The following is a 26,580-nucleotide window of genomic DNA, read 5'->3' as shown; positions in this document are numbered from 1 at the left end:
TTTTTAACAACTGATGCAATGCTTCTATTTACATGAGAGTTTTCCAGCAACCTTTCCAGCACTGCCTGTATTTATGAACGCCATTATTTTCGAGAGAGAGAGAGAGAGAGAGAGAGAGAGAGAGAGAGAGAGAGAGAGAGAGAGAGAGAGAGAGAGAGAGAGAGAGAGAGAGAGAGAGAGAGAGAGAGGTTGTCCTCATAAATGAATGAGTTTCGGGTTGATGAGGATAATAATTTTTTGCCAATATTTTGGAACAAGTTTGCGTACTTACTAATGAGCGCAACTGTATAACAACGAACAACAACAATAACTACTACTACTACTACTACTACTACTACTACTACTGCTGCTGCTACCACCACCACCACCACCATCCCCACTACGTAGCAAGACAAGAAGAGGACATGCGAGGGCTGGTCGGTGGCCACAGTAGTAGTAGTTTATTGACAAAGTACCATTACAAATTGATAAGATACATATTATTCTGATCTCTACTTCGTCCAAATTGAATTGATAAGTCAAATTATGTAGAGAGCCGCTTACTAGGTATTAATAACTAAACAAATTATCTTAAGTTTAAGAACTTTCCTACTAAGTACATAGAAAATACAAAAAGGAAATTCACCGAAATAAAACATGACATGTACATTTAAATGCAAAAATTACCAGAGCTTAGAGAATATAAGTAAAATACATTAACAGTATTTACCTTAAACAGATGTCTGCCCTATCTTTTAAGATTAATTTTTATAAAATTTCAGAACTGCATATACATAGTCACAAACTTCCTCCAGATGGGTGTTATCAGTAAACATTGCTTGTAGGGTGTCATATGTGATGTGTGGGTGGTCATTCCTGTGTTGTGCACTGAGTGGACAGCGTAACAATGCATGTTCCTCTGTTTGTGTGTGTGTGCCATCACAGGGACACACACGCTGGTCACGCGGGGTTCGACTCCACCGCCCCACTTCAATTCGGAGACTGTGTGACATGAGACGTAGTCTGGTGAAGGCCTCACGTTTGTAATCTGGTACATATTGTGTGGTGCTGTAGATCGGGTGAACCGTTAATGACGGATTCATATATGTTATATAAGTTGTTAGCTTTGTGGCGCCTGGGGCTTTTTCTCTTACAGTTTGCTTAACATGATCGAGTTCATCAGGGTTCCTGTTTCTTGATCTTACTTGTTCCAAAAACCAATAACCTGGAGTGTTTTCTTCCCTACATAAGTTGTATATGTAGTGAAAAGGAATGTCTCTGTCCATCTGATCAGCTAGTGTTTTAAATTTGTATCTTCTGTCAGCCACTAGCCTATTTAACGGGTTGATTCCAGCTTCTATCATGCAGAGATTTACACTAGTATTTTTCCTCACTCCCATTAAACATTTTATCAGCTTATTATACTGTTTTTCTACACTTTTTAAAATTATTACTGAACCATGACTCACAGCTATATAATAAGGCACTTGTTACTGCAGCATCAAATACTTTCTTTTTATAAACAAAAGGCATTAGAGTGTTGCTGGCACAAAATATGGCAAACTTATTCACTATGGCCTCACTCGCGGTGTGGTGCAGTGCTGTAACAGTGTTCGTGTGGGCCGCGTCGGTGAACCATGCGCCCAGGTACAGGTACTGGTTACAGTATTGCACCTGCACCCCGCCACTGTTCAAACTCTGTCTATCATTCTCATCACCGTTGATCACAAAGAACTTGGTTTTCTTCTCATTGATTAGCATTCCACTTTCTTTACAGAATTCCGAAACAGAGGCTAGTTTTTTTAAGCACATTTTTCGGGAAGTCGCAAGTACTACAGCATCATCCATTAGTAATAATACATGTAAACTACCGAGAAAGTCATCTCTTTCTACAGCTCTTTTTAGCATTTGTACCATTTTATCTATATATATTACAAATAATAAACTACTTGTTGGTGCACCTTGGCGGACACCTACAGTTGTGTCTATTATTGCAGATTTTAATATGTTCTTCGTGCAAGTGTACATTGCTTTTATGATATACAACATTACTTTACCACATCCTAATTCTTTTAATCTCTTAACCAATTTATTTCTGGGCACTCTGTCATAAGCTTTACTAAAGTCAATGAAAAGTACATACAATTTATTTTTCTTATAATTGGCATAATCACATAGTAATCTTAAGGATATCACATGTTCCAAGCACTCTCTGCCTTTTTGAGCGCCTGCCTGACATTTATCAATGTTAAACCAAAGTTTAAGTCTGTTCAATATTAATGTGTCAAAAATCTTAGCTAGTGTGTCCATGATACATATACCTCTATAATTTCCACATAACATCTTGTTACCTGACTTAAACAGTACTGTTAGTTTGCTATAACACCATACTTGGGGGTACAACACTTTCATTAATATAATATTAAATATTGTCAAGAAGAACATTAACCAAGATGCTGGTAACATTCTGAACACACCAGGACACATTCCACAGTAACTCTTATTCACATTTATATCACAATTTACCTGACTCAGTTCCTCATACGTGAAAGGATCATCTAATATGGGTATATAAGGTGCTGTACTAATATCACAACTGAAACTTGTTCGTGCATTTTCAGTATTCAATAGTTTTTCAAAATGTTCTTTAAATTGAGCATCGTTGGGTCTGTCACCTTTATTTTGATCAACGTTTCCTTTCCAGTTGATAGATTTCCATATCATTTTTGTGTCGTTGGTCTCCAATATTCTCTTCCATCTTGGCTCCATCGAGACCCAGTTGTTGTACGCAGCAACTTGTCGTTGTCGGTTCGTCACTCTGGTGGTGGGAACAGCAGCAGCAGCAGCAGCCGCCCTGATGATGCGGCAACCTTCGGTTACCGCTGCCTCCACCTCATGTACCTCGCTGTTTCCTGTCAGTACTGGAGTTGGGGTCACTTGTAATTCCCTTGTCAGTGCGCCTAGGTCCACATCCTTGTACTGTATGCTCTTAGGTAGTGATGGCTGTATCTTTTCTGCACACCGTGGCTTCCCCAGTGCTGATGCCCTGCGCAGCAGCTCGGTAGAAGACGCAGCCTGTCTTGCAGCGATGGTCACGGTGACACAGAGAGGGGCGTGGTCAGATCTCGGTACTGTTTGATCCATGTGGAGGTTTGTGATCATATCTACACATTCATTCTTAATCACACATAAGTCAATTTCAGATAACCAACGTTCGCGTCTTCTGAATGATAAGTCGCCTCCTAATAATTTCCCGTTGCGGTGAAGGTGGTTTGCCACGGCCAGCCCGTTATTGTTACAGATATTCAACAAAGTTCTGCCGTGCTCGTTGACCACGTTATCCTGCACGCCTCTGTATTGGTAGTAGTTGCCATCTCTGTCTGAGAGTTGCGGTGTTGCCACACGTGCGTTGAAGTCACCCAGGGCGATGACTCTATCTCGATCAGTCATATGTCTGACTAGGGCCCCATATTGTGCTGGGCTGTAATAGGGTGAGTCACTCGGGGGTATAATATATATTCCGCCTAACTTCAACGTCGGCAAACACGATAATACCACCCAAATCTGACCTTCATCTTCTTTGTCCACTTGTATCAAACTGTCCATTATTTTGCTCTTCACAAGCATCACTACTCCGCCTCTGTGTTGGCCTTCTCTTGATGCATTCTTGTATATGCTAAACCCTGGAACGCTCAGGTTAAAGTACATCTTTGATTCTAAAATCCAGACAATATCAAACTTAAGAATAAACGTCAGTATATTCTGCTCTTGAAGTTTATCTTTGAGGCCTGAGATGTTCCACGAGCATAGTTTTAAATCACAGAGGGGATATGGTCTTAGAAAAAATGAGGCATGAACCTGTCAATCACTACTCCATTTCGCAACAGTACACGATTTTTCCAGTCATATTCTATGTTTACTCCAACATTTTCTGGTTTTTCTTTTTCCTCTCTTTCACTCTTCCTTAGACGTGCATTCTCTCTCCTGACAGCGGGATGTACGTCTTTTTAATGTATACTCTTGACAGTGTCTGATTCGCATTCTTCAAGTTTTTCCCTGCGCGTACAATACTGTCTCGCTGAGTCTGATTGTTCACGGTGATGTGGATAGGTCTCATGTTCCTTTCGTTTGGTCTTCCGAGCCGCCTTGTCACCCATCTGTCTCGATCAGCTGCCGCCTCGCACCCTGTTGCCTCCATCACCTTACCAATCTTTTCCTCATCGGTGCTGCCAAGCTCGTCAGCTGATTCGGAGACTCCAGTTAAAATAATGTTTAACTTGCGATCTTTATTATCCAAAGCCTCCAGAAACAGCTGCTGCTGATGTATGATTTTATATGCATCGTCCATTCTCTCTGATAAGTCAGCCACCTGCTGCTTGATGGCGGTCACTTCCCTCAGTGACTGCTTCATACTCTGCAACTCTGCCAGTAGTACTGCATTCGATGGCTCAGGGTTTCTTGTCTCGCTGATGAGTGTAGTCAAAGCCTGCTTCAACTGAGCATTTCTCAGTCTATCAACATCATTTGGTGTAAGTGATCGGACAGTATCGGCATCCTTTAAATCATTTAAGTCTGCCATTCTGTTGGGTTCACTGCTCAGGTGTGGTTGCTATGGACGCGTTGCTAGGGCTTACTGCGCATGCGCAGAAATGACTTACAGGGCGTGAGGGGGGGTTACCCAAGTACCTCTGATATATAGGGGTTAGTTTTGACTGATTCCAAATTGTTAGCGTCACAGGTTCTGATCTAAGTAGATTCCAGCAACTCTTACACACCTTTCAAAATCAGTAGTGTATCTATAACACTTCCCTTGAGTGTGAATTCGATGGAAATATGAGCAGCTCTTCCACCAACTGTTTACCCTCACGAACGCCCTCTACACACAACATCACGTGCCTCATAATTAAAGTTTGATGAAAAATGTGCAAGCGTTTTTCATCCCTTCACTGTGCACCTAACCTCGTTCCTTAACAAGAGAACATTTACGACAACTTTTGTACTTTGCATTGAAGATAATATAAATGTTGAAATACCTGCAGTAAAGGAAAATGAAAAAAAATAAAAATACTCACGGGTTTTTAAATGTTCCCGCATGAGGAAAGTAAAGCAAAGAGGCACGTTCAGATGCATCTTAAAAAATAGTAAGCCGGGGCGTAAATTTAACCGACAGAGTAAAAACAAGAGACAAAAGAGTAGCGAGACAGAAAGCGACGTGCATTGAGCTGCATGGACTTCAGGTACCAAGACTAGCACAAAGGCTTATGCTTTCGCCCGCATTAGGTGTGAAGCTTGGACAAAAGTGTCTATGCTGGACACGGAGGAGGCGTGAGAGTTGGTCAGCACACTCAGAACAGAGGCGGAGTGACGCACGCTATGTACACCATGTCTTTGTGCTTCCATTCTCTCCTCCTCTCCTTTACTGGAGCAGCATTTAACTCGAGTGTTTTCTTCTATTTTTCTTCTTCAGCCAATCTCCATTTGGGTGAGTTAAAACTGAAGAAATAATAAGTCCTCCTCTCACCCCAGGCAGCCATTACTCTTCCTGTAAGCTCGCCTTTATCTGTGCCAGGAAAAGTGGAAATAAAAAAATGAGCGAAAGAACTGCACTACTGCTGCACTCACCCGCGGGCTGACAAATGTTGACAAGGATCAGATTCCACATATCTAACACTGTGTACTTACAATTATGACGAATGCCAACACTGAAACACAGTGTTACATTTGTTCAAACACGGAAAACCTTATGCAAATAAAACATGTGCGCGAGATTATTTAAATTGAGACGATATACTTAATTATAATTCTTCCTTGCTGTACAGAACACCAAGTCTACACAAAGAGCTCTACTACTACTACTACTACCATTACTACTACTACTACTACTACTACTACTACTACTACTACTACTACTACTACAATGAAATAAATTAATAATGATGTTAACCGCAACAAGAGCAGCAGCAGCTCAGGGCGTAATGAGTCATGCAAATTAACGAGTGCTACACTGTCTTGCACACCTTAACACGGAGCGTCGCCCTTACAGCACTTCAACATGTGCACAACAAATACTAAAGGAGAGAAAGGTCACCTGCAGCGTCAGCATGAACCTTTCAATGCCCTTCTCATGTCAAATATCAAGTTGTTTTTATAAGCCGAGGATACTTAACTGACTCTCACATCTACCTGGAAATAATAATGCCATATCCTTCCAGGTTTCTAAATGATTCGTATATCTCTAGAAATATAAAAAAAAAGACTGTGGTGGGAAAAACTCCTTGCAGTAGAAAAATAAAGAAATTACTCCGCACATAATAAAATTCTTATTATAGGGAATGTCTGTTTATCGTTGCTTTTTGTTTAAAAGAATAAATAAATAAAATAAAAAGTACTGTCAATTCCTCTCTCATTCCTGATACCTATGAATAGTTTCTCATGTGACTTTTTCCAGCGTCTAAAACACACACACACACACACACACACACACACACACGTTTGCCTCTCTCTAGCTGCGCTTCACGGATTTAATAGCTTACTTTCACACCTCCACAAAACATTTACAATTGTACAGCGTTTCTCCAGCCATCACCCACTCCTACACGACTCCCCTCTCTCTCTTTACTTGCCTTTTCCTATCACACTTTTCCCTTTCCCTCTTCCCGACAGTTTTTTCCTCCCGCTTTATTTGTCTTGTTCCGTCTCCTGACCCGTTCCGTCCATCTCCTTTCGGTACTCCTCAAAACTTCCTCCCTAAATCTCGCCACCGCTGCTCCTGCGCTAATTGAGTACGGTTTTAGGTTTTTCTTTTCCGAGGTAACTTTGAACTACAGTGATTTTTAATTTTTGTTCTCTTTTCTTTTCTTTTTCAGTTTGCTTTACGGCCGTGAGGATGTTGACACTGCCTGCTTGTACTGCGTGTGTGTGTGTGTGTGTGTGTGTGTGTGTGTGTGTGTCGTGCTTGGAGACTGTGACAGGAACAACAGGAAATGAAAACATGTTCAGAGGGCCACGCACGAACACACACACACACACACACACACACACACACACACACACACACACACATACAGACACACACACACACACACACACACACACACACACACACACACACACACACACACACACACACACACACACACACACACACACACACACACACACACACACACACACACACACAGAGAGAACTGAAAGTCAAAAATACCACCAAAAGGAGGAGAAGGAGAAATGGACCACGCTCAAACTACGGCCTACTACTCTTGAAGGAATATGCTCATGGAATTGGAGCTCTCCTTCCGCGGCGCCGCCATCCTAAGACGATCCCCAGCGACCCTCTCACGCGCCAGCAGGAGTACGGACACGCCCCAACATCATCATCACAAATACCATCAGTTTACTCTCCTATTTTTTTCTTCATTCTACGTTTTCCTTCATCCTCTTTTAGTCCTCTACGATCTTGTGTTTCCATATTATGCCTTTCCTCATTCTCCGCCTCCTCCTCCTCCTCCTCCTCCTCCTCCTTCTCCTCCTCCTCCTCTTCCTACTACTACTACTACTACTACTACTACTGCTACTACTACTACTACTACTACTACTATTACTACTACTGTTGTGCTTTCTCTAATGCTAGTGATTATTGTTGAGTAGTGAAATCGAGAAGCCCAGCGAGGAAGTGGTGGTATGTTGCTGCATATATTCTTTTGTAATGCTTTGTAATCCCCCTCCTCCTCCTCCTCCTCCTTTCCCTCTTCTTCTATTTCTTGTTTTTCCTCTTTCTTTTTTCCATCTGCTCAACTATTTTTTTTTTTTTCCTCTTTGGTTACTTTTACACATCCTCTTCTTCCTCGTCATATCTAGTTTCCTTTTTCCTGACCTCCTTCTCTTTTTATTTCTTTGTCTACCATCCCCATCCTCGCCCTCCTTTCCTTCCCCCCTCTTCTCTCCTTCCCTTTCCTGCCTCCCCATCATCAGATCAAGCCAAGACCATGTTATTGTCCACTGCTCTCTCTCTCTCTCTCTCTCTCTCTCTCTCTCTCTCTCTCTCTCTCTCTCTCTCTCTCTCTCTCTCTCTCTCTCTCTGGAATTTCGGTGCACAAGAAATGCCATTTTCCCCCTCTCCTATCGCAAGCACACACACACACACACACACACACACACACACACACACACACACACACACACACACACACACACAAGCAGCAAAGTGTGCACTCCCGGGGCAGTCGACCACAGCAAGGAGAACATGATATGCAAGAGCTGGTGCATCGTTTTGCATACACCGAAGGAAGAAAATAAAAGAGAGATAGGGGAGTTGATGAAATGTAAAACACTTCTTCCAATACCAATTATATTACTGAAATTATAACGATATCTATCACGTTCACTATTACTGCTGCTGTACAATTTTATAGCCTATGGTCCGATAAGCCGAAGCTTTACTACGGACCATCTACTATTTATAAATTGAGCAGGTACATGTGATGTGGGTCATTGTCTATTAAAATAATATATATTGTAGAAAATAATAATAATAATAATAATAATAATAATAATAATAATAATAACAATAATAATAATAATAATAATAATAATAATAATAATGATAATGATAATAATGATAATATAATAATAATAATATAATAGTAATAATAATAATAATAATGATAATAATAATAATAATAATAATAATAATAATAATAATAATAATAATAATAATAATAGTAATAATAATAATACCATAAAAGTAATATTAATAACAATAATAGTATTAACAATAATACTAACAACATACATTAATATATAGGGTAATAACAAATGAATAAGTGTAGTGCACTGAAATCACTAGACACAAGTTATAGTTATTGTCATTGCTGGGTGTTATGAAGAAGTGTTGTTTTCAGTTTTTTGTTAAAAGTGTCCTGTTGGGTGATGCCTTTAATATCCTGTGGCAGTGTGTTCCAGAGCCTGCTGCCCCACACCAGGACACTCTGCTGTGCATGGTCGGTGCGGCACAGCGGAATACGGAGGTTTTGTCTGTTTCTTGCTATTGGTTGGAAGCCACAGTGTACAGTGAAGGAATTTAGCGATGCATGTACAAATGAAATGGTCTGTAATGTTATGATGTCATGGAGCTTAAGTATTTTGTTTTCAGTGAAGAGAGGAGAAGTGTTATCATAACGATGACGGTAGAACATAATACGAAGCATTTTCTTCTGTGTGAGAAAGAGACTGTTAATTAAAGTTTTAAATGCTCCACCCCACACAGCACAACAATACAACAAATGTGGATGTACCGTTGATATGTAAATCAATTTTATAGATTCAATGGGCAGCTGATTCCTTATTCTATACAATAGACCTGTTATTTTACTAAGTTTGGTTTTCAGAGTATCAATATGAGAATTCCATTTAAGGGTATTATCAATAGTAATTCCAAGGAATTTCACTTCGCTGAGCTGGCTTATAGGAATATTGTCAATTTTGATAGCTAATAAGGGTGGCTGAGACATCAGTGGTCGATTTATCATACAACTGGTCTTTTTAATATTTTGTGTGAGCTTATTACTTTTTAGCCAGTTTGCAACCTTGACCATCTCTTCATTTGTAATTTTCTCGAAATCCTTAATATTTTTATTTTTGAGTAGTATTGATGTGCCGTCAGCGAAAAGTAAAAATTGTAGTACTTCACATATATGATCTATTAATGTGGCTGACGACTTAGTAACTCTTGTTGCTTTAGTTATCACTGGAAAATATGAGTATGAGTAAAATAAATTGGATAAGCTTTGTACACAGTCATGCTTAGCTAGTAAGTTTATATTAAAATCACCTAAAATATAACATGGTAATTATGCCCTACATATAAGACCAATCAAGAGCTCTAATGATAAAAAGTCACTAATATTTGAATTTGGTACTCTGTAAAGTAAACCTAATAGAAACTTATATAAGTATGTGTGTGTGTGTGTGTGTGTGTGTGTGTGTGTGTGTGTGTGTGTGTGTGTGTGTGTGTGTGTGTGTGTGTGTGTGTGTGTGTGTGTGTGTATACCACTAGTTGCTGCAGATATTAGTAGAAGTGAAGGCATAAGTTAATGTGGATCAAAAATATTTTATGCATATATGCATTTTCAGACGTTGTTTAACCGTGCTGTGAAATTTAGGAGCGGCATGGCAACATATACAATGGTCAAGCATGGCGGGTAACCACGTCGGGGGACATCATTTCCACACAATAATATCTGAACGTATTCATTGTCACTGTTTCGGAGGGAAACTGTGTGATCTGATTAACAATCCGCTTGTTCAATGCTAGCGTTGCTCCTGCGCATTTCTTGGCAGACATGGTGCCACGACGCTCATTGTTTTTTTTATTTTTTTATTGTTAATTACATTCATATTTATTTATCCATTGATACGATCAATCGTGCATTGTTTTCACTGTTTTTGTCACATAATTGTTTATAGCTTTAATATTTGTAAAAAAAAAAAAAAATTATATATATATATATATATATATATATATATATATATATATATATATATATATATATATATATATATATATATATATATATATATATGTGTGTGTGTGTGTGTGTGTGTGTGTGTGTGTGTGTGTGTGGCCCCCCACTTCCTTTTACCCCCTCTCCATAGCAGCAGAGGGAGAGTGTTGAATGCGCTTTTCGCAGTCAGTCACTACTCAGATCTTGGACAGAGTAGACGTATTGAGATGAGCCCTGCTATTTGAAGAAGACTGAGGTAGGGTAAGAGTTAGACGGGTCAGTTGTCTTAATGGGATAAGTGAGTCATTACTGGACGTATGCAACGGTCTATTTATATAGAATAGGAGTCCACATAAATGTATGCCAGAAAGAGTAACTGTGTATAACACATTATATACCCAGGGAAGTGACTCCTCGGCTGCATGTGTGTAAGGGTCCAGCCTTGTGGTCATTGAGTGGTAAATTGTCGTAGACACTCGTTTGCGGTCGTGTCTAGTTCGCAAGGTTGTTTAGTATTAAGTGCTACTGCATCAGGCTGTTGGAGAGCTTAAGTGATTAGCTGTGTAGTGAACTTACTCCCTCCTCAGATCCTGACAAGGCCTGTCGTCAAGGAGGCAGTAAACGGCACTACTAGGCTTGAGGTTATAACACACTGTTTTACAGTGGGTGGATTTTTTATGGTGGGTGAATGTCCAAGGAGGTGTCCAAGGATACCTTGATCATGTATGTGTCATTGCATGTTATATCTGTGGTTGTCGATTCTTTCACTGCTGTGGGTGTTAAGTGTTGTTAGAGTATTTCGTTGTCTGTAGGTCGGTTAAACAGACTGGCAACCTCAATTAGTGTAATGTTACTCTCACTCTGGGAGTATGTCATCTATACTGTCTGGGCTCCCTACCATGTGACTCATTAGTTCTTTCCAGCTTGGATGTTTTGGATGGCGTTTGCTATATTGCCTTCTCCGTGGGAAGGTTAAACGGAGTGGTGACTTCAGAGATTTGATAGTGGTCGACGACCGGTAGGAGCCTGGATTCATTGTGTTTGTAACCGTAATAGGATAGAAGGAGCTAACCTAGGGAAAGCTGATCCAAGTGTAGTGTGATGTGTGTAGCGTGATAGAAAGTAGAAAAGAACAACTAACAGAACAGAAAGGAAGAAAAAGAGTCAAGAGCGAGCGCGAGACGTGGATGCGTCCCAGACGCATATTCATGTGATCAAAGAGATACTGTAAAACTTATATAAATAAAAAGTTGATATTCCCCACCCAATTTTCCCCATTTCGTTTTGCTTCTTAAAAGTTTAAATGAGTAGATCATGTAGCAGAGAGATTGTTCTTTCCTGTAGCATAGTTTGTTTCCACCCAGCCTCCCAAATAAAGCCCCTAGAATTTTTGAAACATAATTGATCAGACAGAGTGAGAGAGCGACGAGTACGTGGCTCGTCCAGCACGCGGGAGGCAGGTCTCTCACTCCCTTTGCCCCCTCCCCCTTCACTCCTGCCACATTTCCTGTGCACGTCTTTCTGGTGGCATGGGTCCCTGCCTTTGCTCAAGACAGTGGCTGGTGATATATCAAAAAGTATATCTGACAAGAGAGTATTTGTGACTAACTCCAGCTGCTCCTGTGACAGAAGGTTGTTCTGTGTATAGTCTTGTCTTGTTGTGTCCGTGTAAATAGTATTTTTGACAGGAGCAGGCTCCTTACTTTATTATTTTTTTTCTTGGCTAAGTGCAGTCTCTGATTATTTTTCTATCATGTATGTTTGTGTGTCGTGTGCTTGTCAAGTGCTAGTAATGTCCGAACTCGCAGCTGTGCTTGTCTATATATATATATATATATATATATATATATATATATATATATATATATATATATATATATATATATATATATATATATATATATATATATATATATATATATGATTAAACTGTATTCAAGATATAGCCCCTTATATAATGCATATCATCTTGTCCATCTGTAGTTTTCTAATCACTGAAAATAATGTAATAAGGAGCTGGCATCAACGCCAGAACAACTCACAAGCGTAGATGAGCTAAGAATAACACGGCAGACAGAGCATTGCACTAATATTTAACTTTAAAAAATTTTTGTTTGTCTGAACACACTAGAGCCGCAAATGTTGTTTATGGTGATAGGTGTGGTGTGGTATACGAGCACCATGGCAAGAGATTCTTCCTTCGTGTGGCTTCGGCCGGCAACAGAAATGGAGAACTTACTGGACTGTGCTGCAAGGAAAGGGTTTTACACCACGGTTGTGGGGCTAACAGTTCGCTCCATTGTGCCTCTCAGTGACCACCACATCAAGGAAACGCTTCATCACATGTTCAGGTTAGACATTTGCCTCACTTCGGTAAGTACCACCTGGCAACTGTCATCAATAAAAAACTTGAAAAATTACACCAGGCAATTGAACCTGCAACAGAATGTTTAGTTCAGGGTTCGCAACACAGAGAGCTTATGTCTCTAAACATTGGCTTCACTACTTCAGTCTGCGTAAATAAAAACATATTTTACAATATTAAGTGAAAACAGTTGTATTTATTGATCTCCAAACGCCAAGGCATGCATAATTTTTTTTTTTTCACTTTCATTGAGTGCTTTACAACTATTTAAGAAACTCCTTTACACAGGAAGGTACCGGTCTTAAGGATGTGCTTCCGGAGGCGTGAGGAAACTTTATGGGCGTGTGACATGAACCGGGAGGAACTTGATTTCCAGGTGCAGTGATTCTGACACATCCTTACTTGCACATAGAGATGTATCTTTATTTGTCAGTAGATAGAGGAGCTATGGACTAAAGCTACGGGCCTGAAAGAAGTGTATAGGTAATAAGATGAGAACACGTTTTTTAGGCACAGCTACATGCAACAAAAAATTAATAAAAAAAAATCCCAATGAAATGCTGCTCCCTGAATAGGGTTTGATGCGGTAGTCAAAAATTGAAGGATAGGTGTCTTGAAACCTTCAAGTCATATGAAGGTGGAAATATAGAAACAGTAAGGGAGTTCCAGAGTTTACCAGAGAAAAGGATGAATGACTGAGAATACTGGTTAACTCTTGCATTAGAGAGGTGGACAGAATAGGGGTGAGAGAAAAAAGAAAGTCTTGTGCAGCGAGGCCGCGGCAGGAGGGGAGGCATGCAGTTAGCAAGAGTACAAGAGCAGTTAGCATGAAAATAGCGGTAGAAGATAGCTAGAGATGCAACATTGCGCCAATGAGAAAGAGGTTGAAGATAGTCAGTTATGTTATGTTATGCCTTGGCTGCTGATGCCACGCATCATTTCCTTTCCTCAGGTAACAGACACGCAGGAGCTAGTTCAGGCTGTGGAGACGTTAATGCAGTACCACTTTCCTACTACCGAAGGTCCTTTGTGGTGTGCACGTCTCCTTCCTGCCAGTGACCCTGGCTGCAGTTTCCGGCAGGAGTTGTCTGCCACTTTTCCCTACACCCGCACATTACTGCTGGCCAATCACCACGGCATCGCCGATGGTACCTCAAACATGTACATTGTGAACGCATTCCTCAACGTGTTGGACGACATGCTCTCCGATAAGGCCGTCGACGACGCAGTTCAGCTGGGCAGGATTGATGCTGGAGAGGAAACCAAAGATATAATTACAACTCGGATGATGGAACTGATGGAGGACGAAGACCAGTACCAGCAGCTACGAGAGAATATGAAAAAGTCAAAACAAGATGAAAAATTAGTCCCACGTGCTTATCCGATGCCGAAAGATCCTGCTTTTAAGAGTCAGATAGTCCTGCGTGACCTGGACAAGGAGACCACCCAAAGCTTCATCAGCAAGTGCAAAGAAGAGCAAATTACGTTGAACAGTGGACTACTGGCGGTGTTCAACACAAGTCTCGTTGACTTCGTGTTGGAAGGAGGCCTAGAACAAGACTTTTACAGAATCCAAGAGCTTCATGCTGTTAACATGAGACGTTATTGGTCAAGTAACACATCGGGAGCACTAGGTGCTCACAGAATGATGATGAAGAACGTTGTCTCGACGCCTCTTCATTGGAAGGACCACTTTTGGGACTATGCCAGAAGCATCCATAAAAATATCACTAAAAGTCTTCAAGAAAAGTATGCAGTGACGTGTGAATTATTATTGTTGGGTGGAGGAAATGTAGAAGATATTTTTGCAGAACGATCATCACCAGAGTATGACTATGCTACATCCAACATGGGTAACATAGACCATATCATCCTGTCAGAAAGGCATAAGGTAAGGCTCCAACATCTTTTCGTGGTTACCTCATGCTTTACTGAACCTATGGGACACATGTTCCACACCCTGCGCGGACGCCTCATATACAGCTTTGTTTACGCCAACGACGTTCTCACTCGGGATAAAGCTCAGAAATTTGTGGACAAGACCTTTGAGAACCTGGTGACAGTGCTGAACATGTAAGCCGAGCAGCACACTGCTGATAGAAAACAAATATGGTGATTTACTATCTCAGAAATCATTAGTATAGCTTGACAGTTGTCATACTCAGAAGACAAGCCACAAGGTGATATGACAAAAGTATTTAACTTATTAATGAAATACCATATAAATGACAAAATATTCAGATCAGTATATAAATTAAAAGATAACATAACAGCTTACTACAGGATAGTGTATCCATATTTACAATAATGTAGCCATGTTTGGTGATCCACCATGAAAACATTTATATTTATTACTCTTACTAAAAAAAAAAAAAATGTTAGTTATATCTGAAGTACTCCTTAAGAAGGACACATGCGCTATTTGTCCAACACACTATACTGTTAATTAAATTTCTTATCAACTAAAATTGGTCAGTTGGTATCTGCATCTCTTATTACTTTAGATAAAATTTCAATTTTTCAAAGATTTCTTTTTTGACATTTAAGATCTCAAGAATACTTACATCCATCTTGGCTGCCTTCAGAAGTTCAGAAAACGTTGGTCACATGTTTATCTTGTATTTTCTGCTTGAAGAAATTAAATCCAGGGAGGGAAGAATGATTGTCCTTCCTCCACGTTAAGGGCGGAGTGTCTCGCCCAAGGTTTCTCTTCCTCCTCTCGAATCCTCGAGCAGAAGGGACTCAGGCTGCTGACTCGTCATGATACAGGATCACGCGTCGAAGCAACGCCTCGAGTGCCCTCGTCACTTTCCCCTCCCTCTTTGGTAGGGGGAACTCTGCAGGAGCTGAGGCAATCGTGAGGCCAACAGACACCAGGCGGCAGACCGCTCTCACCACCTGCCACGACACCTTCGTTCAGCTGTTCTCCTCTACCGCTCCGGAAGGCTTTGGTAAAGATTGTGGCTGATCTCACCTGCCCTCAGTATCTGGCACTCATCTGCCGTTGGCCCCAACTCGTTCCTGGTTCAACCCATGCCGGTCGAGATGAGATTCCTACGGCTGCAGGGACGCCGGCCTCCAAGGACTACCCCAGGACTCTTGGTGATATTGCCGGATATCTCTGTTATTGTTGGGTTGTGTTAATTATTATTGTGGAGTTCCGTTCTCCCTCGTTTTCTTTACGTCCCAATCTTAGAAGGAGTGTTGACGGGAAGAGTAGCCATCCCGGCCCTGACAGTGTATATCAATAATGATAATTCTCTGTCCCTACATAATTCTAACTATATTACTGTTACGCAGGGCTTTTACATAGGCTGCCCATGTTCATAGAAATGAGAGGATGGAGTTTGGGGGAGAGAATGGGATTTAAGAAGCATGTATGGTTTTTCTTTTGCTTGATATCATTATTTTATTTTGTCTTATTTATTTTGGGGTTATATGTATTTTCGTATCTCTGGATTACTAAAACATTTAATTTGGCTTTTGCAGTCATAATTTGTGTTGTATACTCTGGGTTGGGCAACATGAATCATGCAGGAAGGATGACTGAAAATTTAACCTTGTCACCTGAGTTGGTAAGGCTAATGCGCCTTAGGGAAATCTATACTGGTAGAGTTTCTGGTCTGGTTCGCGCACACTACCAGGTTAAGGTGTCTCCTGAGTCGCTAAGGGATTACCGGTGTGGCAGAATGAAATGTCCAGAGTGTCCAGAGTGTTCGCTGCCAAACGTGCGTGACATCACCCACTTGCATACCGCCGGCGCCCAATGCATATTTCCGAAGTCTAGAAGAGTAGTTGCCAATTACTCGTGAACATGGTGGACTGGCTTAGGCAAGGTTAGGTTAGGATTAGGTTGGGTTAGGTTTAAACTCTCATGAATAGATGAGTCTTTTAATTCGCTTCAATTCGATACAATGGTAATAATATATAACCTAAGTATTTTTAACAATGGTATATTAAAAAAAATTTTTTTTAACTAGCTAGAACCAAATGATAAGGAACATTGACATAACTTTTAGAATAATGTATAATTGTAAAATAGAACTTCAGACGCGACATCCACCTGAGTGATACAAAAAATCATATTTTACCATATTGTTACGTATATATGTAGCAGCCCTACAGGCGAACACACAACGATGCTGTGTGTATGAGGTAGCCTCATCTGAGTACATATGTGAGTATATATGAGTACATGTGTGAGTACATGTGCGGTGATCTAGGTAGCAGCATTGTGTTGCTCGTTGTTCAGAGGCTGGCGCCGTTAGCGCTAATGGAAAGTATTGACATAAGCCTGTCGGTTGACCTCTGAGGCCCTGTGGTCACGAGAGTGATAGTGTGTGTGTGTGTGAGGGTTAGCTAACCACGGAATAATTGTTATACAGTACAGTTTAGTTGTAGTTCTGTGAGTGCATGCATAATATAAGTAGTAATTATCCTTACCAGTATTGATAATCTGCATGACTTGCACTTATATTTTGCAAGCTAGAATAGGTGTAGTTAAATGTCACCTGGCAGAGGTGATGACACGGAAGGTAATGTATGAGGCACTCTGTGGCACTGAGGGACAGAGAGAGAGGGTATCGAGACCGCGTCATGACAAGACGTGCGAGTGGAGTTTGCGTGTGACTGACTGTGACGGTAAGAGTGCCTGCCACCCCTGTACCTGCCTGTGTGGCCTGACTGTATTCTACGGTTACTTTGTGTACTGTTGTGCAATATATGAACATAAGGAGAAGCGTGTTTTCTTCTCCTCGCCCTGTGTGACTGTTCTCACTGAGAGTAATAAGTGAGTCAAAGCCTACAGCCGTTCCCAGCCGCCCAGATAAAGTTCTTCCTGACAAATGCGCCCCGAATCCTGCAACGGTGTGAAGTGTCCCTTGCCTGCTGGTGGGGGTACATTTCAATATCAAACAATATCGCCCATGTCACGATCCCAGTTTTCTTTCCTAGAACGTGGACGGTACACTGATCGCAGAAAGTTTTAAGTGTCTGGATTTTTAATGGCCTCAAAATACCTACCTGAACTTTCCGAAATCATCAGCTATTAAACACTTTCATAAAACTCTTATCTTGCACAGCACGCCAGGAATCACCTCAATGCCAGATCAGTGTTGGATTAGAAAACACAATTATTCTATATAATAACAGAATATGTTAATAATAACGTTAACTTACAAATAAATTGAGGTAATATACATTAAAAAAAATTAGGCAAAAAAATTTCTACCATAGACCAACACAGGGTAATTCCCACACTCAGTCACTATAGTTCCCCCCTTACTCAGGGTCTTGTATCGCCTCCCTTGTTGCTTAAAGGTGATTTACATCAATATATGACATTCCCGTTATTTCACAAAGCACTAAAATCCTTTTACTGCTTCACAGGCAGGTGGAATATTTTCCCCAGGTGCAGGAAGTTTCCCAGATGCTGTCATCGCATCCCCAAACAACAATTCCCGTCTTTTACCTCCTCAAAGCTCACAAGACATCACCACCACCGCCACAATTCACCTATAACACCATAACACCATCCCCAAAGACTACAATAACGCCATAAAACCACCACAACCCCAACCACAAAATGGCCGTCTCTCATCCTGACGCAACCCCATCAGCGTTACATCACCGACACAAAACCCGCCAAACAAATTTCCACGAACGAGAGTTCTTGGTATCACAAAAGACTCACCAACTTAATCTTGGAAGTCAGGGTTATACCACCACATCGTCAATACCTCTACACATCTGCTCAATCACTACAACACCACCCAAATTTATCCTGTGAGAACGCCATCCTTCTTTTCCCTCTGGGCCTCTATGTATCCTGAATTTTGCTGATTCAGATACGAGAGGTAAACATGTATCGTCCCTGGCCTCAACACATTTCATCTCAAATACTCCTTTTTCTTACATATACATACATATAAAGAACTTAGATTATGAAAAGAATAATACCACATTATATAAAATGAGTAAATAAGCCTTATAATAATTTATAACTAAGAATAAAGATATGCACAGGAGGAAAACGGAACACGGGAACACTAAGAAAACGTGTTCCTTTTAACTCAATCATTCATCCCTTTCTCTGGTAAACTCTGGAACTCCCTGCCTGCTTCTGTATTTCCACCTTCCTATGACTTGAAATCCTTCAAGAGGGAGGTTTCAAGACACTTATTCATCAATTTTTTACTACTGGTTTGACCCTTTTATGGGACTGGCATTTCAATGGGCCTTTTTTTTTTTTTTTTTTGCCCTTGGCCAGTGTCCTTCCTACATAAAAAAAAAAAAAAAACTGTAAACTTGGCAAATAACATGACACCCACTTACATACTTCACCTTCTCCGACGCTTTGATATACTTCACTGCATCCTGCTCCACGAATGAGTGTCTGTACGATAAGATGGGCGCCCGGACTGTCCAGACATTTCATCCTGCTACAGCGACCCATAGCGACATGGGGAGCGCAAAGGAACGGCAGAGCCCCATAGACAGTCGACAGGAGGTGCACCGAATGGAGGGACCTGCAGTCTGCTACCCCCATACCGTGACGCAACGCATCGCGGAGCACTCAGCCTGCGGGGAGGAGGTACCACGACGATGGAGGCCAGTTGGAGGTTAAGGGAAGGGTGGTGGCTCTTCTACCACATACCCTCCCCTTATGGATATGCTGCAATACTTTGTTACATATGTACGTTTTCAGCTTTCAGCAACTCTGTGGGTCATGTATGTGCTTGTATTAGTAACATGTCAGCCAGTGTTTCTTTGGGGAACTCTTAAAAATTCACTTAACGTTTTGAGGTCAGCCTGTCACATAAGGGAAAATCCTACAATGAAATACGAGTACTATCCTAGCCAGCAAGTGAAGAAATTGACTGACTTTGAGTAAGTATAAGTATGTAAGTAAGTATAATTTTGTTAATCCACAAATAACGGAAATTAAGATACTCGCAGTCGAATAAATAGCAACAATTATTGTTCCTTCTCAATCCTCCAACTACCATTGGGCCTCCTTTGCTGCTTCATTCAATGGATATGGTAACCACCATCACTGCGTTTTTGCCTGCTGTTCTGAACGTCAAGATAGGAGGAAGAGAATGTGGAATGTAATGTTGTGTGTGTGTGTGTGTGTGTGTGTGTGTGTGTGTGTGTGTGTGTGTGTGTGTGTGTGTGTGTGTAAATTTCTGCTCATATCAGACATAATATCAATGTGTTATTGGTTTGTGTTGTGACTTCCATATAAATTAAGGGGTAATTAAGATTAATCTAGTACAAACTAAATATTATTTATTAATATAAGTAAAATGGAAAGTAATGTGAATGGATCACGAATACTCTTGTTGAATGATGTATCAAGGAGGCCAGGAGACATAACAACATAAGAAATAAGGGAAGCTGCAAGAAGCGACCAGGCTTACACGTGGTAGTCCCTGTATGAAAAATACCTACCTATTTCCATCTATTATCCCCATCCATAAACCTGTCTAATCTTCTCTTAAAGCTCTCTAATGTCCTAGCACTTACAACATGATTACTGAGTCCATTCCACTCATCTACCACTCTATTTGAGAACCAATTTCTTCCTATCTCCTTCCTAAACTTAAATTTTTCAAGCTTGAACCCGTAATTTCTTGTTCTACCCTGGTTGCTGATCCTAAAAATTTTGCTTGCATCCCCCTTGTTATAACTCTTATACCACTTAAAGACTTCTATCAGGTCCCCTCTTAACCTACGTCTCTCTAAAGAATGTAAATTTAACAACTTCAATCTCGCCTCGCAAGGAATACTCCTCTTCCCCTGTATCCCCTAGCTAAAACAGCTTCTATGAAGTTAGGTGTTCTGAGACGTCTCCGCCAGTTTTTCTCACCCCCCCAGCTGCTAACTTTGTACAAGGGCCTTATTCGTCCATGTATGGAGTATGCTTCACATGTCTGGGGGGTTTCCACTCATACTGCTCTTCTAGACAGGGTGGAATCAAAAGCTTTTCGTCTCATCAACTCCTCTCCTCTAACTGACTGTCTTCAGCCCCTCTCTCACCGCCGCAATGTTGCATATCTAGCTGTCTTCTACCGCTATTTTCATGCCAACTGCTCTTCTGATCTTGCTAACTGCATGCCTCCCCTCCTTCCACGGCCTCGCTGCACAAGACTTTCTTCTTTCTCTCACCCCTATTCTGTCCACCTCTCTAACGCAAGAGTTAACCAGTATTCTCAATCATTCATCCCTTTCTCTGGTAAACTCTGGAATTCCCTGCCTGCTTCTGTATTTCCACCTTCCTATGACTTGAATTCCTTCAAGAGGGAGGTTTCAAGACACTTATCCACCAATTTTTGACTACTGCTTTGACCCTTTTATGGGACTGGCATTTCAGTGGGCATTTTTTTTATTAGATTTTTGTTGCCCTTGGCCAGTATCCTTCCTACATAAAAAAAAAAATCCTTTTAGTATTTCTCCTCTGTACTGATCCTAATAGACCTATATCTTTCCTGTAATGTGGGGACCAGAACTGCACAGCGTAGTCTAGATGAGGTCTGACCAGCGCCAAGTATAACTTTAATATTACTTCCGGCCTTCTATTTTCAACACTCCTAAAAATGAATCTTAGTATCCTATTTGCCCTGTTTCTGGCCTCTATGTATTGTTTTCCTAGACGGAGTTCAGAGCTAACTATAACTTCTAAATCTTTGTCGTACCCTGTAACTACCAGAGTTTAGTTGTTTAATGTGTATCTACTGTGTGGGTTTCCTCTACCTACGCTAAGTACTTTGCATTTATTGATATTAAATTGCATTTGCCATCTATCCGTCCATTCATTCATCCTATCTAAATCTGCTTGCAAGGCGATGGTATCTGATTCTGACCTATTTAATCTACCTATCTTTCTTGGTGCTTAAACTTTTTAGCCTATCTATCTCCTGTTCCACTATCTCCCTAGTTATGGAAATATCTGTCAGCTTCTCATTCTCCTCTGCTCTAGACACCTGTTCACTCTCTGGCATATCCTGCATGTTTTCCTGGGTGAAGACAGTTAAAAAAATACTCATTGAGAATTTTACTAATCTCCTCCCCAGAACTAACCAGCTCCCTATCTGCTGTCTTTAATGGCAGCAGACTGCCTCCTCGGAGGAGAAGGCAGTAGACCCAGTGAGGTCTAAAGCACTGATCAGGGGGTGCTGTGAACTTATTATTAAACCCAGCTATGACCTCACTGAACGTTTCCCTCTGTGTCTCACAACACAAGGAGGCAGTCACAGCCTGTCCTCTAAAGACAACTCTCTTCCTCCACACAAAACCTCAAGCACCTAATAACACACACACCCTTTACTCAAAAATTTCAAAATCATCATGGCGACTACTACACCAGCCTCGGAGTCCTCATCTGGGGAGGGGACCATAAATGTCCCCAGTTCGGACTGCCTTTCTGTTGACGACCCTATGTGTTTTGACACCCCCCTCAACTTATTCTTCATTAACTTCTGCAACATTCGCGGTCTAAGATCTAATTTTCAATCTGTAGAACACCACCTCTCCTCTTCTAAACCTCATTTTCTTTTCCTCACTGAAACTCGGGTGTCTGAGGCAGCTGACAGTAGCCCCTTTTCTGTTCCCTCCTACTTTCTCTATCCTCATTTTTTATCCAAAGCTGGATGCTGCATTTATGTGCGCAATGACTTAACCTGCTCTCGTGTCCACGCTCTTGAATCTTCCGAGTTTTCCACCATCTGGCTACGACTACAGAGTCACTCTCAAACTAAATTTATCTGTGCTGTATACCTTTCACCTAACTCCTCTGACTATAAGAATTTCTTTGACTACTTAACTTCCAAAGTGGAGCACATTCTGACCCTCTTCCCTTTTTGCAGAGATCTCCATTCTTGGAGACTTCAATGCTCACCATCAGCTTTGGCTTTCCTCTCCCTTTATTGACCATCCTGGTGAACTAGCCTTCAACTTTGCTATCTTCCACGACCTAGAGCAATTGGTGCAACACCCTACTCGTATTCCTGACCGTCTTGGAGATACGCTCAACATTCTTGACCTTTTCCTGACCTCTAATCCTTCTGCTTATGCTGTCATCCTTTCATCTATCTCCGTTGGGCTCCTCCGATCACAATCTCATATCTGTATCTTGTCCTATCGCTCCAATCCCTCCTCAGGATCCCCATAAGCGAAGGTGCCTCTGGCGTTTTGCCTCTGGTATTTTGCTGATTTTTCTTGGAATGACTACTGCTTCCGTGTCAGAGACCCGTCTTTGTGTGCTGAGCGCATAACAGAGGTGATAGTGTCTGGCATGGAGGCGTACATTCCTCACTCTTTTTCTCGACCTAAACCTTCCAAACCTTGGTTTAACTCAGCTTGTGCTATACATGAGAGGTGGGCCACAGAAGGTACCTTCCATCACCAGAATCTCATGCACTTTATATTTCTGCCCGGAACCATGCCAAGTCTGTTCTCCAACGAACCAAAAACTCCTTCATTAACAGAAAGTGTCAAAACCTTTCAAGATCTAACCCCCCTCGTGACTTCTGGCATCTAGTCAAAAATATCTCCAATAACTTTCCTTCTTCTTCTTTCCTTCCTTTATTTCAACCAGATGGCACCACTGCTATTACATCTATTTCTAAAGCTGAACTCTTCGCTCAAACCTTTGCAAAAAACTCTACCTTGGATGATTCTGGGCTTGTTTCTCCCTCTCCTCCACCCTCTGACTACTTCATGCTACCTATTAAAATTCTTCGCAATGATGTTTTACATCTATCACTTCACAACCTTCTATCTGATCGACATTATGGGTTCCGTCAAGGCCGCTCTACTGGTGATCTGCCTTTCCTTACTGAGTCTTGGTCATCCTCTTTTAGAGATTTTGGTGAAACTTTTGCTGTTGCCTTGGATATATCAAAAGCTTTTGATAGAGTCTGGCACAAAGCTTTGATTTCCAAACTACCCTCCGACGGCTTCTATTTTTCTCTCTGTAACCTCATCTCAAATTTCCTTTCTGACTGTTCTATTGCTGCTGTGGTAGACGGTCACTGTTCTTCTCCTAAATCTATTAACAGTGGTGTTCCTCAGAGTTCTGTCCTGTCACCCACTATTCATTAATGATCTTCTAAACCAAACATCTTGTCCTGTCCACTCCTACGCTGTTGATACCACCCTGCACTTTTCCACGTCTTTTCATAGACGTCCAACCCTTCAGGAGGTAAACATTTCACGCAGGGAAGCCACAGAACGCTTGACTTCTGGGCTTTCTAAAATTTCTGATTGGGACAGAGCAAACTTTAATGCCTGAAAAACTCTATTCGTCCATCTATCAACTCGACACAACCTTCCAGACAACTATCCCCTCTTCTTCAATGACACTCAATTGTTCTCCTCTTCTACACTGAACATCCTCGGTCTGTCCTTTACTTATAATCTGAACTGGAAACTTCACATCTCATATCTAGTTAAGACAGCTTCTATGAATTTGGACGTTATGAGACATATCTGCTAGTTTTTCTCACCCCTTCAGCTGATAACTCTGTACAAGGGCCTTAGCCATCCATGTATGGAGTATGCTTCACATGTCTGGGAGGGTTTCACTCATACCGCTCTTCTAGACAGGGTGGAATCAAAAGCTGTTAATAGATTAAAAAAAAAAAAAAAGAGTTTAAAAACTGTTAATAGATTTAGGAGAAGAACTGACCGTCTACCAAAACAGCAATAGAACGGTCAGAAAGGAAACGAGATGAAGTTACAGAGGGAAGGATAGAAGCCGTAGGAGGGTAGTTTGGAAATCAAAGTTTTGTGCCAGACTCTATCAAAAGCTTTTGATATATCCAAGGCAACAGCAAAAGTTTCACCAAAATCTCTAAAAGAGGATGACCAAGACTCAGTAAGGAAAGCCAGATCACCAGTAGAGCGGCCTTGACGGAACTCATAATGTCGATCAGATAGAAGGTTGTGAAGTGATAGATGTAAAACATCTATCAAAAGCCAGTGTTACTCTGAGGTTGTTATTGTGCCAATAGAACATAAAAATATCATAGAACTGAGGCCAGGGAAAGTGATCCAAAGCACATGTGACCAGATAAGCAGGTCCTTTAATAGAGCTTTAAGAATCACTTCCTAAGCTTCAGTTCCTTCCTTTATAAAATACATCAGGCGAGAGAATGTGTACACTGGTACCGGACAAGCAGAGGACACATGTCTCGCCACATTAAACAGTTCATAAGACGAAAGCAAGGGGAGGAGAATTTGTGTATATTTAGGACAAATCATTAAATTAGTTTCTAACTTGAAACAAATCTATACACCCACTGAGTTCAGTTGAACCGGAGGTGCATGGCGAAACAAGCCAGAGGAACAGGTGAAGTAACAGGCAACTACTCAAATAACCAGCAAATAAGAACAACTTAAAATTAAATCCACAAATATGTCTATCAAAATGTTAAGAAAATCATTGGCATCAAATCAAGGTTGGTTAGCAAGAACTGTTAAAGAACATAATGAGCAGTACACAAGTAACCTTAGTTAATTATAAAGGGTAAAAGAATCTTTAAGGGAAAAAAATAAAGTTTGTCAGACTACTTTCAACCAATTAGAAAATACACTGTTAAGTAAAGAAGACTCTGAAGGCTATGAACAAGTTGTTTCAGACCACAAAGAACTAGAAATAAATTATAGTGAACAGTTAACTAAATCTGAAAATCAAATAGAACTAATGAAAAATAACTTAATCAACAGCACCCTTCTACTTCCACAATAGAAGCCGGATAAAGCGGATTGACATCTATTCACAGAACTCGGCACCCGTGCCCTCTTAATGGAGGAGATAAGAAACTGTGATGAGGCTGCAACGTATTTCACTGATGTCTTGTAATCTGCTGCTCTTAAATCCGTCCCAAAAACCTCTGGACAGTTTTCTAAACGTTCTGTTCTCTTCTGGAATGCAAATTGTACAGCCGCCATTCGAGAAAAGCGTGCTGCCTTTTCTCGCCTTCGATCTTCATTTCTTGGAAGCTTTTTGACAAGGGCGTGACCATGTGCATTACACCTTAAAGATTGCTTGACGGGAGTCTTGGGAAAGTTATGTCTCTCTCATCACAGTAGGCACCTTACTCACTGAGGTCTTCTACAGAATCCACAAAATATCTGGGAGGGACTCTGCACATCCCCCACCTGTTTTATCTTATGATAGGGGCACGGTGGCAGATCCAAAGGCACTTGCCGAGCTATTTGCTGAGCACTTTTGAAGTGGCTCTAGAAAAGATCTACACCTATGGCACTTCATCGTTGACATTTGTAATCTCCTGGCTCACTTCTGCCTCCGCTGGTGGAGAGTCTTATACTCGTAACATTCCATTGTCTCTGTCAGAGCTACACATTGGTTTGTCCTAGTGCAATGATTTATCCCCAGGTCCTGATGACATGGCATATTCCCTTATGTGCCACATGTCCGATTAAGATTTTACCTTTTCACTTGACCTCTATAATTTTATTTGGAATATCGGTGGTTTTCCATCTTTTTGGGGTGTGGTTGTAATCATTCCCATTCCAAACCGTGAAAAAGATCATCAGCTAACGACCAATTATTGCTTCATTTATTTAACTTCATGCCTTTGTAAGTTGCTGAAAAAAAAAATGATGAATATCAGGCTTATGTGGTACTTAGAGAGATGTAATTATTGATCTCTTGTTGAATATAGTTTCCGGAAAATGCGATGTAAGACTGGACCTGTTCGAAAAACA

The 26,580-nt window shown here is 41.0% G+C and overlaps 1 protein-coding gene and 1 long non-coding RNA gene across 4 annotated transcripts in view; one reads left to right on the top strand and one right to left on the bottom strand.

Moving 5' to 3' along the window:
• LOC135097227 (uncharacterized) overlaps positions 1-26,580 on the bottom strand; it is a 147,903-nt gene that overhangs the window by 106,004 nt on the left and 15,319 nt on the right. The gene's annotated exons all lie outside the window — the stretch shown is intronic.
• LOC135097230 (uncharacterized) lies at positions 10,678-17,584 on the top strand. Of its 2 annotated transcripts, none has more exons than XM_063999018.1 (4): positions 10,678-10,737; positions 12,640-12,832; positions 13,135-13,222; positions 13,799-17,584. In XM_063999018.1, the coding sequence occupies exons 2-4, from the start codon at positions 12,663-12,665 to the stop codon at positions 14,921-14,923; spliced, it is 1,383 nt and encodes a 460-aa protein (XP_063855088.1). In that variant the 5' UTR covers positions 10,678-10,737; positions 12,640-12,662; the 3' UTR covers positions 14,924-17,584. The 2 variants fall into 2 exon arrangements, with proteins under 2 accessions (XP_063855088.1, XP_063855089.1); XM_063999019.1 differs by lacking the exon at positions 10,678-10,737 and adding an exon at positions 10,777-11,161.

Source organism: Scylla paramamosain, unplaced genomic scaffold (assembly GCF_035594125.1).
Source record: "Scylla paramamosain isolate STU-SP2022 unplaced genomic scaffold, ASM3559412v1 Contig15, whole genome shotgun sequence".
NCBI classification, from domain to species: Eukaryota; Metazoa; Arthropoda; class Malacostraca; order Decapoda; family Portunidae; genus Scylla; species Scylla paramamosain.
The sequence above is the reverse complement of the archived record's forward strand: the minus strand, read 5'-3'. Positions and strand labels throughout refer to the sequence as shown.